Source organism: Rattus norvegicus, chromosome 13 (genome assembly GCF_021556685.1).
Source record: "Rattus norvegicus strain SHRSP/BbbUtx chromosome 13, alternate assembly SHRSP_T2T, whole genome shotgun sequence".
Lineage (NCBI taxonomy): Eukaryota > Metazoa > Chordata > Mammalia > Rodentia > Muridae > Rattus > Rattus norvegicus.
In genome coordinates this window covers 85,901,911-85,920,000 of record NC_141546.1, presented here as the reverse complement: position 1 = coordinate 85,920,000, position 18,090 = coordinate 85,901,911, and the positions used below count along the sequence as shown (strand labels likewise).

Sequence of the window (18,090 nt, the reverse complement as noted above, 5' to 3'; positions counted from 1 at the left end):
TCGAGGGCGCTGGGCGCCGTGTGGTGGCAGTCGGCGGCTACGTGGGGGTGTGGGTCCGGCTGTGCGGCGTTGGTGGTATAGTGGTGAGCATAGCTGCCTTCCAAGCAGTTGACCCGGGTTCGATTCCCGGCCAACGCAGCGTGCCCAACTTTTGCCAAGGTCCTCACCCAGGACGCGACGACCGGGACCCTGCGTGGCGCCGCGGAGCTTGGGCCCAGGCTCTACTGTAGGCGGGGAAGATCGGAAAGCGCCAGACCTTTTCAGGTAGTGGGCACCGGGTGGAGAAGCGGCAGGGGCAAGTTTCTAGTCCCCGAAGTCGCACGGTGCTGGCTGTGGAAGTGGCAGAGGCCAGGGGGCAAGTGGCAGCCCAGGGCCAGGGCCAGGGCCAGGAGAGAAGCGAGAACGCCAGCCTCCTAAGGCCTTAGCGTGCATCCGGCGGCCGGGTATGAGGAGACGGGCAGGCGGGCAGGCCGGCAGGCAGGCAGCATGTCTGCCCTGGTGGCCGAGAGGGTGTGTGTCTGTCTGTTTCCAGGAGTTGATAGCCGTGAGCATGGGACCCACGCTCCCTGGTGGTCTAGTGGTTAGGATTCGGCGCTCTCACCGCCGCGGCCCGGGTTCGATTCCCGGTCAGGGAAGCCTCTCTTCTTAGTCCCTCCACTTCCCACCTCACCCTGACCCCTTTTGAGTGACCCTTTTGTTTGTACATGAGCTACACAGACCAAGACCACAACTCCACATCTCCTCTCCATATTTCTCTCTCTCTCTCTCTCTCTCTCTCTCTCTCTCTCTCTCTCTCTCTCTCTCTCTCTCTCTTTTTCTCTTTCTCTGTCTCACTCACTCTCCCTCCACCCCCTTTCCCTTTTCCTCTTTCTTTCCCGAACACATCACCCAGTACCACAGAACCGGCTTCTGCCTAAGAGTCTCCCTGGCTGCACCATGCCTACCTTAACATCCCGGACCAGCCTCTCTGACACCACACGCCAACTTTGCACTTCCCCAGCTCAGACTCCTTGCTTGCCCTGGAGCCCAGACCTCTCACCTGCCACCATCACAAGCCGAGCTTTCTCACACACCGCCCGGATCACAAACACTCGTCCACCGAGGGAATCTCAACACCACTCCATCTCCTGATCGCCTGCTCTTACCTCTCCAACAAACCCTCTGGCTAGCCCGCTCCTCCTGTCGCACCTACCTCGAATGCATAACCTGTATCACCTGATTGACACGCCTAGCGTGCATCGCGTTCATGACAGGGTGGTCCCAGTGAGCTTTCCGAAATAGTCACAAAGGAGCGTCCAGTTCAAACATCGGTAGCGAATTCTTTCATTTCACACACACACACACACACACACACACGCACACACACACACACACACGCACGCACATTAGACTTGTTTATATATGATGTATGTATAGATACAAACATGTATAAATATGTGTGATAGTATATACTGAAGAACACACATACACACATTTTTTTTTGTTTGTTTTATGTTCTTGTAAAATCTTTAGGAGGTAGAAAATCTATAGGTGAATGGAATACGGTGCTGGTGCTGGGCTTGGCGGTGGTGGTGGCACGGAGAGGGGGATGTTTGCAGGATCGGAAGGGGTTCCTGTGGGCAGGTTTTATTGAGAACCAGATGCTCCCGGCAGAGCCAGAAGCACCTGGCTTGGTTCTCGCACCCAGCTTCCCAGGGACCGACAGTGGGCGTCGCGAGCCAGGATTTCCCAGAAATTCCCAAGGGCGGTTTAAGTCGAGCAGAGGCCGTGGCAGGCGGTCGTAATGCCACCGTTTCTCAGGACCCTTGTGTCGCCTGCTGCAGTGGCGGATGTGAGTCAGTAAAGTAACCTTGGCACACCGGTAATCACTCCCTGCCCGGATCCCTCCGCCTTGACCCTGCCAGGCAGCGCGGAAACAGTGTCGGATTCTGAGCGCTGAGCTGGGGACTGAGCTCCACCTCAATGGCTAGCAGCCTTGTGAGAGTGCCAGCAGATCCTGGGGGCAGCCCAGACAATGCTTATCCGGACCGGACTCCAGCCCACTTCTGCCACCTGAAGGGCTCCGGTTCGTGGGCACCGGGAGGCACCAGAGGCTAAGGGCATCCGGGAAGGGACTGTTGGGCCGGTCCCCGGGCAGCCGCTGGGCGAGAGGAGGAGGCTGCGCCAAACAGACAGCAGGCAAGCCTTCGCCAGCAGGTGTCCCAACAGGGGCGTGGGGACGGGTTGAGGGTGGGTGTGGGAGTGGGGAGCTTGCGGATCGCAAAGATTCGCATGTGCCTCTGTTCTGCTTGGGCTTCGTCCAGAGGAGGATCACACTAGCATGCGCATGCTGGCAAAGTCTGCGCGGTAGGGTCCAGACCAGTCAGCGATGGCTGGCTGCGGAGCAGCCCACTGAAGGTAGCGATGGTGTGGATGTTGGGGTTGGGGTGTTGAAGTCAGGACCTGACACTCCTGCGCAGGTGTTCTGGCGTCCTGGAATTCCGGTGCACTCGTGATACCTAGAGGAAACGTCCAACGAAATCGTTGTTTTTCACTGTCTCTAGGGTAGGCATCGGTTGTTTTCAGCAAGTTCTTTGACTCTGAAGACATCCTTGTAGAAGACGGAGATGCTCTCCTCTCAACTATGTGGTTGTTCTGGCCGAGAAGCTGGCTGGCATGCTGGCAGTGTGCGTGCCTGGGTGGTGTAGAGGCAGTGTGTCTGTGTCCAGAATCTGAAGCTGCGTCTGTTCTGTCCATGCTCCCTGGTGGTCCAGTTCTTAGGATTGGACATGGTCACTTGTCAAGCCAGTGTTCAATTCCTGTTTATGTTAGGCATTCTTCTGTACTTTCACTTCCCACCTCCCTCCTCTCCCCTGTTCCCTTTTTTCAAGCTCCACACACCAAGATCACAACTGGACTCTGCTCTCTCTCTCCCCCTCCTTTCTCTCTCTCTCTCTCTCTCTCTCTCTCTCTCTCTCTCTCTCTCTCTCTCTCACACACACACACACACACACACACACGATATGTATACATATGTATACACCGTATACATTTATACACTATATATATGACCCATTAATTAAAAAATCAATATGAACTGGTGTGTTTAAAACAGCTTGAGTCAGAGCTCACCAACATTCAGCCCCTCCGGCACCTCATATGAACTCACTGTGGTTTTTGTGGCTGACACTGAAGAATGCTCCTAATACGCTACAAGTTAACAACACTCATGCTCTGTTATCTCAATGTTCTGAATCTTCTCTGTTCACCACCCAGCCTCCTTACTCAATCCTTTACCTAGTAAGCCAACTCCTCCCTTCCTTGCCCTTTAAACTTTTGAACCTGTTTTTTTTTTTTTTCCTGTAAGAAGTTAACTTTGATAGCAGACTAGTGCCACAATTAGGTTTTTCCTTCTTGTGGACCTGGACATCTAGCATCATGATATGCGTTCAATAAACTATTCTTGCTTAACTAAGATGGTGTACTATGGTTGTGTGGCAAATTACTGAACCCCAACACTCTAGTTCCTAGGGATCTAACACTCTCTTGTGGACCTCCAGGTAACTGTAGTCACATGCATATACCCCCACACAGACACCTATATATAATAAATAATTTTAAAGTAAGTATTATGAAAACACCCAGTTTCTTAATTTTCTACTCAGAGTTGCTTAGGCATAAATTGAACTTTTTAGCTTGGTTTTTCCTGCTTGTTCAGTTAGAGAATGGTATGTGGAGCCTATGGAAATTTGGTTTTCAGAGGAATAAAAGTGCGAGTAAGGGACTGATGCTTCTCATGTTGACTGACATAAAATGAGGAAAGATATAGCACTATACAGAGATGGAGAAATTCCAGAGAAGAAATGAGCACTGTTCTACAGAACACAGTAGTCATCAAGGGTTCCCTGTTGGTCGCTGTAAACTGGGATCAGGCATAAGCTATCAGTCCTGAGTTTGTTAACCTCAATTGACAAAGTTAAGGAGGTCCAGAAATCACCCCTGTTACTCCATACAAGCCATCTACTTTAATGCCTTAAGTCAGTTGCCATAGAAGTGCTGCGTGCTTTGGGGTTTTAGCCCAGGGCACAGGGATGAGCTTGCTTATTTCTTTGTGAGATTAGGAATTTTCTAAATCAGTTTTTCCTCTACACATTTGATATATATGCAGTGGCCACCACCCTTGAAGTACTTAAAATTGAGTCTACATTGAAATATGTTCAAGGCAAAACAGTATGTCAGCTTTTGGAAATGAAATAGTGTGAAACACTGAAACGTTGTAACGAAGGTTGTAAAGAAGTAATAATTCTGCAGTGGAGACTAGCTGAAACAGGACAAGAGGGATGTACAGTTCCAGGAAAGATTGCCAAACAACAGACCATAACCTACAGAAGGATTCTGTTACGTGACAACTATACATGCATGCTCAAGTTTCCTGACTTTTGTTATGTCTGTTCTATGAAACAGTCATGTAGATAGAGTGTCAGAACTGGGTCAAAATTATATACATATATATACATATATATGTAGTGTGTGTGTGTGTGTGTCTGTGTGTCTGTGTGTGAGTGTGTGTATTGGGAATTGGTTCTAATGCTTTGTCTTAATCAGCTCCCAAAAGCCTTGCTTTTAGACCTGAGGGTCCCTGCCCCCAGCTGACTTTGATTGGTAATAAAGAATTGCTGTATAGCCAATGACTGGGCAGGGAGATAGAGGTGGAACTTTTAGATTGCATGGGTAAGGGACAGAGAGAGGGGAGGAAGAATAGAATGGCCATGACTCAGAGGAAGAGGGATCAGATTTAAGAGCTGCAGGAGAGAAATCATCCAGCAATGTAGGTGGAAAGGGAATGGGGGAGGGGGATGGAAGGGGGCTGCCCAGAATGTAACAGGGCAGCAAAGATTAAATATAGATTTAGAAGGTGTTAAGCCAGGGATCCTGGAAGGGAATGTGTGCTAGCCACAGGGAGGTTTAGAAATGCCCATCCATTAAGCTAGTTAAAGCATATCAAAATTATGCTGGTGTGTGTGTGTGTGTGTGTGTGTGTGTGTGTGTGTGTGAGGCTGGCCATCAAATGTCAGTCCATGCCTTTACCTACTGAGCCATCTTGCCAGCTCTCATTCTCCTCATTTGAATAGCATTTATGATATTATAATTTCTTTCCTTTTTAAGATTTATTTATTTTAGTTATCAGACACGCCAGAAGAGGGCATCAGATCCAATTACAGAGATTTGTGAGCCACCATGTGGTTGCTGGGATTTGAACTCAGGACCTCTGGAAAAGCAGTCAGTGCTCTTAACCACTGAGCCATCTCTCCAGCCCTATAATTTCTTTTTTAACAAATTTATTTCTTCTATTTAAAAACGTTGTTTTTGCTCTAGGCCTTACCAGAGGATTAAAGGCACATGCTTTTAATCCCAGTACTCAGTTGTCAGAGGCAGGCTGTGTGAGCTCAAGGGCAACCTGATCTGTATAGTGATTTCTCAGGACAGTCTGGGCTGCATAGAGAGAAAATGTCTCAAATACCAAAACAACTGCCCCCCCCCCCACGACTTCTTATGTATGTGGAGGGCAAGGTCAGACACTTGCATATAGGGTAGAGACCTTTTTGGACTTACTTCTTCAGATAATAATAATAATAATAATAATAATAATAATAATAATAGTAGTAGTAGTAGTAGTAGTAGTAGTAGTAGCAGCAGTAGTAGTCGTAGTAGTCAAATATTGTTTCTTTCAATTACTTGTTTAGAAGATCTGTTTATCTCACCTAGGTCAAAGTTCTTTAGCCGAAGTTGCCCTGAGGCTTTCTGCATTGGCCTGTGAGGCAGCCCAGGAATTTATGAAAGAGCATCAGATCAAGGCAGTAAATAGAGGCTTCCTCTGGTTTCTAGTGTTCTCCCCAGTTTCCTCACAACAACAGTAACTTGGGGTTTCCCCGAAGTATACAAGAAGGGGCTACGTGTAGAAGCTATGACTATCAAGCAGAGACCACATCTTGTTTAACTTGCTATTGTTAAGTTAGCAGAAACAGAGTCTGCTGACCCATGTGGTTAAGCAAGAGAGTCCATTTCCTTCCTCTTTTTGCAGTTCATCTCCTAGACCTCATCAGACTCTGACCCAGTTCTTGAATGACTTTGGAGACCCAGATGTTTCAGAATGCACATTCTGGAAGCCAATGGCTACTCCCACCACTGACAATGTTGCTGCTGTTTGGTGAGTAAGGATCATCCTGAAATACAATCCTTTCAACCTCTCCTACTGTCTGGATTCTAGAGATCAGGGTAGTAAAGAGTGGGTCTGGTTTAGAAACCAGGGAGAGAGTTAAAAGGCAAGAGCCACAATGTCCGGCGGTACCTGATTGTAATCCTAGCACTTGTGTGTGGTGTCGACAGAAGAATCAGGAGTTCAAGGTCAGCTTCAACTGCAGTAAGTTCCAATTCCAGGCCAACCTAGCTTTGTGAGACCCTGTCAACAAGAGGTTTTTAGAGCTGGGTGTGGTGATACATGTTTTAGTCTCAGCCCTTAGGAGACAGGCAAGTGGTTAGTCTGGTTGACATGGTGATACTGTAACTACAACAACAACATCAAAGGAGGATTCTAGGGGCTGGGGATTTAGCTCAGTGGTAGAGCCCTTACCTAGGAAGCGCAAGGCCCTGGGTTCGGTCCCCAGCTCCGAAAAAAAAAAAAAAAAAAAAAAGAGGATTCTAACTTCTTCTTACTCTAAGCCTTACTTAAAGGTCAGAATCTGGAGGTCCTTTTACGGTCTCTCAAAAGGCCATCTTGAGCCAAATATTCATACTTTGCAGCTGTGCCAAGCACTTGGCACTAAGTGAGAAAGATATTCGAGCTACATAAACTAAAAACAGATAAACTGGAAAGACTCATGAGGAGGCTCATGGGGAAGGGGCTGTAAGCTTATGAGGACTCCTAACACACAACTTTCATCTGCTGCTGTTCTACACTGACCCCCACCCTCTCTCTTCCTCTTTACAGCTTTTGCAGACAGGCAGACGGGTAAGTTTGTGTTTCCCTTGTTTACAAGGCGTTGCCATCTTACAACAGAACACTGTGTTTAATTTGTAAGGAAATGTCTGCTTTACCAAGCATCAGGCTTGGGTTCAGATTGAGCAGTTTTCTCACAATGGGCCCTGAAGTTTAATCCTTGGTAAGATTCCAACTGGATTCTCCAAACACCGAAGGGAAAGAGACCAGGGCAAGTATATGATTTTTAAAAATGGTTTAGAGATTGAACCGAGGACCTGAAGTGTGCTACACAAGTTTCTACCACTGAGTTACAAGCCTTTAACAATTTATTTTGAGGGGTTGGGGATAGCTCAGTGGTAGAGTGCTTGCCTAGCAAGTGCAAGGCCCTGGGTTCCGTCCCCAGCTCCGAAAAAAATAAAAGAAAAAAAAAAAAACAGTTTACTTTGAATAGACTTGCTAAGTTGCCCGCAGTGGTCTTGAATTAATTATGTATCTCAGATCTTAAAAGCTCCGCCCTTCCCGTTGCTAGGTTATAGCTCTGAGTCATTATCCTCAGACCTTTATCTGGTCTATGATGTGGACTCTCTGGCCCCTTGTTCCCCTTTGGAATGCACAGTCCCTCAAAATTGAGTTGTTCATATCTTCTCTCATTCACAGCAAATCTTCCGAAGGCTGTGGTGAAACGTGATCCCCCATGGATCCAGGTGCTCAAGGAAGACACTGTGACGCTGACGTGCGAAGGGACCCACAATCCTGGAAACTCTTCTACCCAGTGGTTCCACAACCAGAGCTCCACCTGGGGCCAGGTCCAAGCCAGCTACACGTTTAAGGCCACAGTCAATGACAGTGGAGAATACCGGTGCCGAATGGCGCACACCAGCCTCAGCGACCCCGTACATCTGGAAGTGATTTCTGGTTAGTAAAAGTTGGTCCGGGGAGCAGCTGTGATACCAGGTCTGGAGACTGCGTACAGAGCAAACATTTACAAGAAAAAGGATAGTGTGGTTTCTGGGAAACATCACGGAGAGCTTTTCTGAAAGACACGTTTCCCTTTTCACTTACTCCGTATAGTCTTTCGTGGAAGAGGACGCCTGTGTTGGTCTCAATCTCAATTGAGCAAGAGGTTCGAGGCCACAGAAGGGCTGTTGTGAGAGAAGCTGAAGGAAGCCCCTGCTTCGTAAACATCAGCTCTGCCAGGGCATTGTGGGGGAAGCACAGAGACTCTAGGAAGGAAAGTCTTAAAGACTATAGGACAGGGGCAGACTCAACAAGCTAGAGGAGCAAGGAGTCGAGATCCCCAGGGGTGGAACTGAAATCTGGCTAGTGAGGCCAGAGATGAGGGGAAGGGAATCGAGTGAAACACGTGGAGCAGATAGGCTGTGTGACGACTTTTATCCCTAGTCGAGATGAAAGCCTATAGTACTTCAAGGTTTCAAAACTTGAAATTAGTCTTACTTGATACATGGGATATATTTATGGAGGACAGCATGCAACCTTTTATTAAGTGTGCATATTGTTTAGTTCTTAAATTGGTTTAAGTTGGGCATACTCACCACCTCAAATATTTACTACTGCATCATAACATAAACACTGATGATTCTTCTTATTATTATTTCTTATTATTTCTATTTTTTTTCTTTTTTTCGGAGCTGGGGACCGAACCCAGGGCCTTCCCTTTGCTAGGCAAGCGCTCTACCACTGAGCTAAATCCCCAACCCCTATTTCTATTTTTGTGTACATAGTCCAATGTCATTGTTCATAGATCCTCTACTACACAAAGCATTTCGAAATGTCTTGCTCCTATCTGACTGTAAATCAGCCTTCCCTACCCCACCCTTCCCTCTTCTCTTTCCAACCTCCGCTAACTTCCATTGTGGTCTCAACCTCTGTAAGATTGAGTATTTCCAATACTATAATATGTGTGATGTTGCACCCGTGTCTTTCTATAGCTGGCTTAGCTCACTTTAACAGAACGATTTTCAGTTCAATCCACTTTTTTTTTGCAAACGGGCTTCATTCTTTTTTTTTTTTTTTCCCTCATCCACCCTCCAGGGTTCATTCTTGTGGTGAGGCAGCATTCCATTGTGGGGTAGTCTTAACTGACTGAGTCACATGATCTGATTCAGGTTTGTGTAAATAAGTGATGGTGTTCAGTTTAACAGTGTCTATGAAAATGACCTTGAACACTATTCCTATCCCACTCTAATATCTGAAAATAGGAGTTTAATAGTTTACCTCAGATATATCTTGGTACACAAGCCCTGAGGCTAATACATGTAAGTATGTAGTGTTTTAGATTCTCCCATTTAATACCAAAACAGATTAAAAAACAACAACAACAACAACAGCAACAACAGTACTTTAAGGATGGGTATGGTTACACATTCATTTAATCCCAGCATTCTGGAGGCATAAGGCAGGTGTGTCTCTGTAAGTTCTAGATCAACCAGGGCTACATAGTGAGAGTGTCTCGAAATAAAGTAAGATAAAATAAAATGGTTTTTTAAGGTTCCAGTGCTGGAGAGATCTTGGAAGTATAGGCAGTTTCCATAGACAGCACTCTGAGAAATAAATATTGGATTAACTTCAAAAATCTGCCCAGTGAACACCATAGCTACTCATTTTCTTTCTTTACATCTTATTTGTCCCGAAACAGCCCATGGTTCTTGCTTGTCCTATGAAAATATAAAATTACAAATTACCCTTAGAGGCTGTAGGTAGCTGTCTCTTAGTTAGGGTTTTACTGCTGTGAACAGACACCATGACCAAGGCAAGTCCTATAAAGGACATTTAATTGGGGCTGGCTTACAGGTTCAGAGGTTCAGTCCCTTAACATCAAGGTGGGAGCATGGCAGTGTCCAGGCAGGCATGGTGCAGGAGGAGCTAAGAGTTCTACATCTTCATCTGAAGGCTGCTAGCAGAATGCTGACTTCCAGGCAGCTAGGACGAGGGTCTTAAAGCCCACACCTGCAGTGACACACTTACTCCACCAAGACCACACCTACCCCAACAGGGTAACACCCTCCAATAGTGACACTCCCTGGGCTGAGCATAAGCAAACCATCACAGTAGCCCTGGAGTTACTGCTCAGCCAGATGCTAAACTAGTCTTCCTTTAAAAAAAAATAGACAGATGTGGTGGGGCATAGTGACAAATGCCTATAAGTCCAGCACTCAGAAGGCAGAGGCAAGTGGATCTCAGTGAATTCCAGGCCAGCCAAGGCTACACAGTGAAACACTGTCCCCAAAACCAACAAGGTGCACACTCCCAAAGAACAAAACAAACACAAAACCAAGTAACCAAACAGAAAAGTGTAGAGCTGGCAAGATGGCTCTCTAGATAAAAGTGCTTTCCACACGGCCATGTAGACCTGAGTTCAATCTCTGGAACCTAGAGGTGGAAGGAGAGAACCAACTGACTTATACATTGACCTCTACATGCGTACTGTGGGGTGTGTGTGTGCATGATATGCATGTACCATACATGTGACTCCTACCATGTGACTCCTACCATCGATGAAGTATTGGAGACGGTTGTAGTATTTTTTTGGTTTATTACGTATATAGCATTCTGCCTACATGGACGCTTGAAGGCCAGAAGAGGGCACTAGAATCTTATTCTAGATGGTTATAAATCACCATGTGGTTGCTAGGAACTGAACTCAGGACCTCTGGAAGACCAGACAGTGCTCTTAACCTGTGAGCCATCTCTCCTGCCTCCCAGGATGTTCTGAATGAAGACAGGAAAATGATTGTAAGTTTTAAAACGTTCTGCCCTTTTTGTTCAGATTCAGAGGAGAACAGAGAATTTAAAAAGATCTTATTGAAAAAACCAGGTATGGTGACATGAATCTTTAATCCCAGCTTTCGGGGAGGCAGAAGCAGGTGGAGCTCTGGGAGTTGGAGTCCAGCCTGGCCTGCAGGGTGAGTAGGATACCAGGGCTACTATAACAAGACCTGACACATCTCAACAAAACCAAACCAAACCAAACCAAACCAGACCAAACCAAACCAAACCAAACCAAACCACCAAACAAAGAGCTCTTACCAGGCTTACAGGACATGATAGCTCACACCTGTATGTAATATTGACTGAGACAGGAAGCATGCTGGCAGCCATGGTTATGTAATGACTTCTTGGTCAGCCTGTGCTTCAATGTCACAAACTTCTACACTCCCCGAAAAGGTCAGTTTTTTTTGTTGGTGGAAGATTCCACTCAGGGTGTGCTGTGCTCTCAAATGCTTATGTTCCAAGGTTGAGATATTGCAATCTTACCACCAAGGCATGGTATTAGGGGGTGGTCCTGGGAGGAGGTAACTAGGTTAGGAGAGTGGAGTCCGTAAGAGGAAGACCTACAAAAGTTCTGTAGGAATGACAATAAAACTCTCTTCTATAAACTAGGAAGTGAGCTCTCATTAGAGGTAACATTTCTGGCCTCTGGCTTTGGATTTATTTGAGAAGTGTGCATTGTTTATAATGCCACCGAGGTCCTGTTTTGAACATTTGTTTATTAGTATGAGAGTACCATGGAGCCCAGGTTCGAGGATAACCTAGAACTCTGCTCCTTCTGCTCTACCTGCCACATCCTGGGATTACAGACAGGCTCTACCACATCTGGCTTGGGTGCTTAGTTTATGGTACTTTGTCAAGGAAGCTGGAGCAGACTAGGACAGAGAACCTGGCCTGATTCAGGCTCTACTCAATCAAATACAGTTAAGGACTACTTACCTCACTTTCTAAGAGTTGTTAAAAAAAATCATATCATTAAACTAGTAATCCCAGACCATAAACACTTATTCTAATAATAAACCAAAAGTTCTATTCTATAACACCTATAGTTACTGAAGTTAATGCATGTCCTATATTAAGTATAGTGTTTTAAATCCATAAAACTGTTTTGAAATTGCTTTTAAGACCTCATAAATGTAATGGAATGTTTTTTCTGTGTGAGTCACGTGGACCTGTGGGATAGGCTGCTGCACAGGCCCTGGGTTTTTGTTGTTGTTGTTGTTGTTGTACTGCTGTTGTTGTTGTTTTCTTTCGGAGATAGGGTTCATATGGGCCAGGCTTGCTATATACCTGAGGATGACCTTGCATTTCTGATTGTTCTGCCTCCACCTCTGAGGTGTTGTGATTTTACAACATTCCCTGTCCCTACGGATTAAACTCAGGCCCTCATGTTTGCATTCTGCTGAGAGAATGTGTGTTGGGTTTTTTTTTCTTTTTTTTTTTTTTTTTTTCGAAGCTGGGGACCGAACCCAGGGCCTTGTGCTTCCTAGGCAAGCACTCTACCACTGAGCTAAATCCCCAACCCCTTCTTCTTCTTCTTCTTTTTTTTTTTTTTTTGAGACAGTTTCTCTGTGTAGCCCTGACCAGGGTGGCCTGGAACTCACAGAGTCTCTAGAGTTTGGGTAATAAAGTCGTGTGACACCATCGCCCAGCTACCCCTTTGTATCTTACTCTTGGTAAAGTGTCTTTCCATCTTTCAGACTGGCTGCTGCTCCAGACCCCTCAACTGGTGTTTGAGGAAGGGGAAACCATCACATTAAGGTGCCATAGCTGGAAGAACAAACAGCTGACTAAGGTCTTGTTGTTCCAGAATGGAAAACCTGTGAGGTATTATTATCAAAGCAGCAATTTTTCAATCCCCAAAGCCAACCACAGTCACAGTGGGAACTACTACTGCAAAGCATATCTAGGAAGGACAATGCATGTGTCCAAGCCTGTCACCATCACTGTCCAAGGTGAGCCACAATCCCTGGCTTTAAAATATGCTACTCTGTTTCAAAACACTCTGCTCCGTCTTGTGTCCTAACACTAGGATTCTGAGATGTATGGCCGTCTACTGACACCTTAGGTTCTAGTTTAGGGCAGCCACGTTGGCCTGAGAATCTTTCTCTACTCACAAGAAAAACATGACTCTGTTCTTGAGAAATTTCGCATTGTGAAATCCTAATTCTGCCTTTCAGAATTGCAACCTCTGTTGACTGGCTGGTATTGGTTAGTGAACACGTCTCAGTCACAGGACCAGAGGAGGTGGTGGGTAAAGAGCTACTGAAGTGGTTTATGGACTGCTAGTTCAAGGTTGCCCAAGGGATGTTTTCCAGCCATGAGACTTGTCTGCAGGCATCTTGGAGTGAAAGGTTCTGAGCTCAAGCTGAGGTAGAATGCTATCTGCGTTCTGCTCCTCTCCTTTTGTACTCACAGTGCATTTTAAGGATTCCTGTTAATGCAGCCCTGTAACTCCAGTACTTGCAACGTTGAGGCAGGAGGATGATAATTAAGAGGTCAGTCTGGAGAGGAAGAGATGGCTTCCGTCAAAACTCTGACTGAAAATCCCTGTCTCAAATGGGATGTTTCACGTGGCAGTTGTCAAATCTCACTGTTGGGGTCCAGGAATCACCTCACAAACCACCCGAACACCGATCTCAATCAGATGGAGAGAGTTTATTGAGCATATGCCCCAGGATTGATTGGCCACGGCTATGGTCCAGATTCAGGAACTGAACCATGACCCAGGTTAAGATCCCATAGGGATTTTTAAGCCCCAACTCCACAAACATCTGCATCGGGGGATTTCCTTAGGAACATGTGCTTGTTGTACATTTATCCTGTTTCTATCCGACTGTGGCGGGGGACTTGTCTTCTCTAATATTTATATTCTAACATGTCTACCAGGATGTCAGCCACCTACATACACGTCTCTTTCTGACAAAGAACGTCAATTCCCAGAGAGTTCTTGGGAATTTAAACGTTACTTGACTACTACTCAACGTAGAAGTCTTAGTCCAAATAGTTTTTGGTGCAGGTGTCTCTCTTACGTTGGGGTCCATCCCAAGAGCAGCTTATGAAAGCAAACACCATAAAAGCTTATACTCAGGTCCAGGTCCTTGCTTACTGTGTGTAACTACAGAAAGCAGTTCTACTGACTTCCATTGTGATTGGTTTCCAAGGGCACAGAACATGACAATAGGTAATCAGTTCCGGCATTAGAAGTTTCCTAGTGACAGCAGAGACATATGAGAAAGTTTTCTTATAATGGAAGGCTAGACAGGTAACAGTCACCTAGGCCCTAACATTCAATCTAGGCCTTAATATTATACCTAGGCCCTAACACCCAGTGACCACAAAGTCTTCGTCTCCTATAATTTCAGACAGATATGGCCATGCCCTTTAGAAAATGCAGACTTGGCAACACATTGGAGAAGGCTGAGAGATGAAAAGTCCACTGAAAGCCAGGCCTGGTGGTGCACACCTTGAATCTCAGCACTCAGGAAGCAGATGCTGGCAGATCTCTGTGAGTTTGAGGTCAGCCTAGTCTACAAAGTGATTCCAGGACAGCTCCAGAGCTCTGTTACATAGAGAAACTATGTCTCAAAAAACCAACAAACCAACCAACCAACCAACCACCCAACCAACCACCCAACCAACCAACCAACCAACCAACCAATGTCCTTTGAAGGCTTCCTGATTCATCTGCTCCTGTCCTTACTTTAAGTACTTGGTGTGAATCACGTTACAGAAACTCTGCACTAGGGACCTCACTGTCCCTAAATTCTGAATTTCTGTCTTAATGGTTCATTCCTTCCAATTCTTCCTGCTTTCCTCCCAGGTTCAGCAACGGCATCCACCAGCTCTCTAGTGTGGTTCCATGCCGCTTTCTGCCTAGTGATGTGCCTCCTGTTTGCAGTGGACACCGGCCTGTATTTCTGTGTACGGAGAAATCTTCAAACCTCGGGGGAGGACTGGAGGAAATCCCTGTCAGTTGGAAAGTACAAGGCTCCACAGGACAAATGACATCCCATCGTATGGCTAAACAGCGGCAGCTTCTTTTCAGCCACACCGCCGCTTCATCTACAGCCTTCCTTTGAAAGCAACTTACCACCAGGCTGGATATTTGGTCCTGCAATCACAACTGCTAGGAGGCTGAGGCAGGAGGATCACCAAAGGCTGCCCGGGTTTTAGAGAAGAGAGAGTGCAAGTCTATCCTGGATAACCCAATAAGACCCTGGGTTTAGATGGCTTATCAGGAAAGAGCACCCATTGCTAAGCTCACAGACAAGACCACAGATTGATCCCTAAGGACACAGGGCAAAGGGAGAGAACAAATTCCTGAAAGTTGTCCTCTGACCTCCACAGGTCCACCATGGCAGATGCACACAATAAACAAATTAAAATGTAATATATATATTTTAAACAAGAGGTGGGGGAAGGCTGGGGGTTGGTGGCACAGTTTTTATCCAGGACACATGATGCTCTGGGTTTGACCTCCTATAATAAAACAGAAATCAATCTGGGCCAAGGATCTCCTTTCTGTGACTTCTTTGTTCAAAATAGTGTAAAAGCTTTCCCTTGTACTTAGAAGGAAATCTAGAGACTTTGCAGTGTTCTGTAAGATGTTACCACATGATCTTACCTCTCTGATCTCATTTCCTTCTGCTTTTTTTGGCTCGTTCTTTCTCACGTTTGCTCTTCCCAGAACACAGCAGCTCTACTTCTATAGACTGCATTTTCTGTCTCAGGCATGTTCTTGCCTGTAGGGACCCACATCCTGTTTCACTTAGCCTTTGTTTAAATATGACTTATTCCAACCAAAAAAAAAAACAAAAAACAAAAAACAAAACAAAACAAAAAAAACCCCCTGCATACTAAGGTTTGAGCCTCAGGGGCAGTGCTGCCAGGTGTCAGAGACCAATGGGAGCTGTTCAGACCACAAGGGTGAGCCCATGCCTCCACAGATGCAGGGCTGATGCTTTTCAGGACAATAGCTTAGCCATCTTGCAGCTCAGCTGCCTTCTCTCTCACAAGGGCCCGCACTTACTCTCCTTTTCTGCCCCGCGTAGAGCAACACAAAGTCCTCATCAGAAGCCAAGCAAATGTGGCCACGTGACCTCGGTATCTATAACTGTGAACTAAAGAACCCTCCCCACTCCTTTACTAAAGTACCTAGTCTCGTATGCTTTACAATAGCAACAGAAAACAGACTCCGACAACGTCCTTCGGTTTTTACTCACGTGTTATCAGTAAGGGCTCTTTGATTATTCAGTAGTGTAAGCTTATTCCTCTACCACACTCCTAAATCTCCCGAGGTGGAAATTTCTGGTTTCTCTGGGGACTCAGTTGTATCATGTGATTTTTTTTTTTTTCTGGAGGCTGTCTTATGGGAGGATGTTTTGCTGAGAACAGACATGTGGTGTTTTCCTGGAAGCTGTCTGTGAAAGAGCATATGACCTTCCCTTGGAGTGGACTCTTGAGGGAGCTTGTGATGTCTAGAAAGACTATAAAGATAACACCACAGACAGCGAGAGGAGGCCTAGATTCGCCTTGCAACGCTTGACTGGTCTTCACTGATCTTTGCTAGCGTGACTTACTGTGACTTAGCGTAGAGAGGAACGGACTTCCGGTGTTCTGTAGACTACTGCGAACCTGGTGGAGATTTGTGGTTTCTTCTGGATTGAGTTGCTGCGACTGATGTGTGTTTGGTGTTTTTGATTGGACTGAGATTGCCGCTACTGACTCATTTTCGGGATCGCTCCAAAGAACTACTTCTAAACAGGTCCACATCTCCCACTTCCTACTAACCTTCTACCCTACCTTTGGTTGCTGTGGAGTAGAAGGAGGTTGAAGCATTTAAGAACCCTTATTAAAGTAGGTTTTGAAAAATGTAAGCCTACATTCCCCTAATTTATGTTTCTCTTTTTTTATGATTTTTAATTGCATTTTCTATTTACATTTTTCAATGTTATCCCATTTCCTGGTTTCCCCTTCTCAAACCCTCTATCCCACCCCCCCTCTTTTGTTTTTAATTGTCAATGTACTGTATGCTTGCTTGTTTAGTGTATGACTCCCCTCCCCCATCCATTAGGTTATGAGCCACAGGAGGGACTGTTTTGTTTGCCACCACATACTCAGACCCTTTAAGTATCATGACACGTGACGAAACACTTAATAAACATGTGTGCATTAAGTGCATTCCTTAATGTTTGAAATCAGAGATTATTAGGATGCAAAGTCTTTATTAAAGGTGGTCCAGTTCAGTACCAGTGGCCCAAGCCTTTAATTCCAGCACTCAGAAGGCAGAGGCAGGTGTATCTCTGAGAGTTCAAGGCCAGCCTGGTCTATATAGTGAATGTCAGGGCTACACAGAGAAACCCTATCTCGAAAAACAAAACAAAAACAAAGAAAACCAAAAAGCAAACCAAGCCAAAGAGCACCCCTCTCCCCCACCAAACAAACAAGCAAACGAACAAAAAAGGGTGGTCCAATCTCATTTTAAGACAAGTGTGCCTCAGATGAAATCACTTGATCAAGAACATATGGCTAGTTGGTGTGACAGACTTTTATAGTTTGGAGTCATGCTATAAAACATGGCTATAGGGGTTGGGGATTTAGCTCAGTGTTAGAGCGCTTGCCTAGCAAGCGCAAGGCCCTGGGTTCGGTCCCCAGCTGCGGAAAACAAAACAAAACAAAACAAAACATGGCTATATTTTGTACTTAGTGTTGGATCATAGGTGTCCCTTCAGTTCACAGTGGTGGAGGACTTTAAGATACCCCATTGGGTTAATATCTTTCTAGGAAGAAAACAGCTGATTATGGAGCAGGGGTTCTAGCATCTGTTTTTGCAAATTAGAAGTTTCAGCTGCTGCTGGAGGCACAGCCAGTAATGACTGCATTAGGCAGCTAGCCAGGCATTAACAGAACTGGAGGCCATGGGGAATGGACCCCTCTCCTAATCAATTTTGGACTTCACCCCTGGTTTACCCCATGAAGAGATGGAGGCATTAGAGCTCGGGTGAAGCCCATTAAGGGAAAGTAATTTCCTCCAGGTTAAAAAAAAAAAAAAAAAAAAAAAGAGGCATTCAATTTCAAAAGCAATATTTTTCCTCTTCCTCCTCCTTTCTTTTGTTTTGTTTTGAGGTGGGGTCTCTCTACATAGCCCTGACTGTCCTAGAATTCACTATGAAGACCAGGCTGGCCTAGTAACTCACAGAGATCCACCTGCCTCCGTCTCTCAAGTGCTGGGATTAAACCACCACCATGCCAGGCCCTATCCCCCTTTCTATCTTCTCTTTAGATGTTGACCAGAGTCCCAAGTGTGCTTGCCCTTGATGCTTGTGTTGTTTCTTACTATT

General features: G+C 45.7%; 1 protein-coding gene and 2 non-coding genes across 9 annotated transcripts in view; all 3 read left to right on the top strand.

Moving 5' to 3' along the window:
• LOC134481532 (low affinity immunoglobulin gamma Fc region receptor III) overlaps positions 1 to 15,255 on the top strand; it is a 15,704-nt gene extending 449 nt beyond the window's left edge. The window contains exons 2-6 of one of the 7 annotated variants that reach the window (XM_087579895.1): positions 6,062 to 6,187; positions 6,968 to 6,988; positions 7,616 to 7,873; positions 12,448 to 12,702; positions 14,571 to 15,255. In XM_087579895.1, the coding sequence (XP_087436021.1) occupies positions 6,103 to 6,187; positions 6,968 to 6,988; positions 7,616 to 7,873; positions 12,448 to 12,702; positions 14,571 to 14,755 (804 nt within the window). In that variant the 5' untranslated portion in view covers positions 6,062 to 6,102 and the 3' untranslated portion in view covers positions 14,756 to 15,255. 7 annotated transcript variants of the gene reach the window in all.
• On the top strand, positions 67 to 138 carry Trnag-ucc (transfer RNA glycine (anticodon UCC)). The gene has a single exon. It is a non-coding gene; the product is annotated as a tRNA-Gly (tRNA).
• Positions 564 to 635, top strand: Trnae-cuc (transfer RNA glutamic acid (anticodon CUC)). The gene has a single exon. It is a non-coding gene; the product is annotated as a tRNA-Glu (tRNA).
• Positions 15,256 to 18,090: the final 2,835 nt, after the last annotated feature.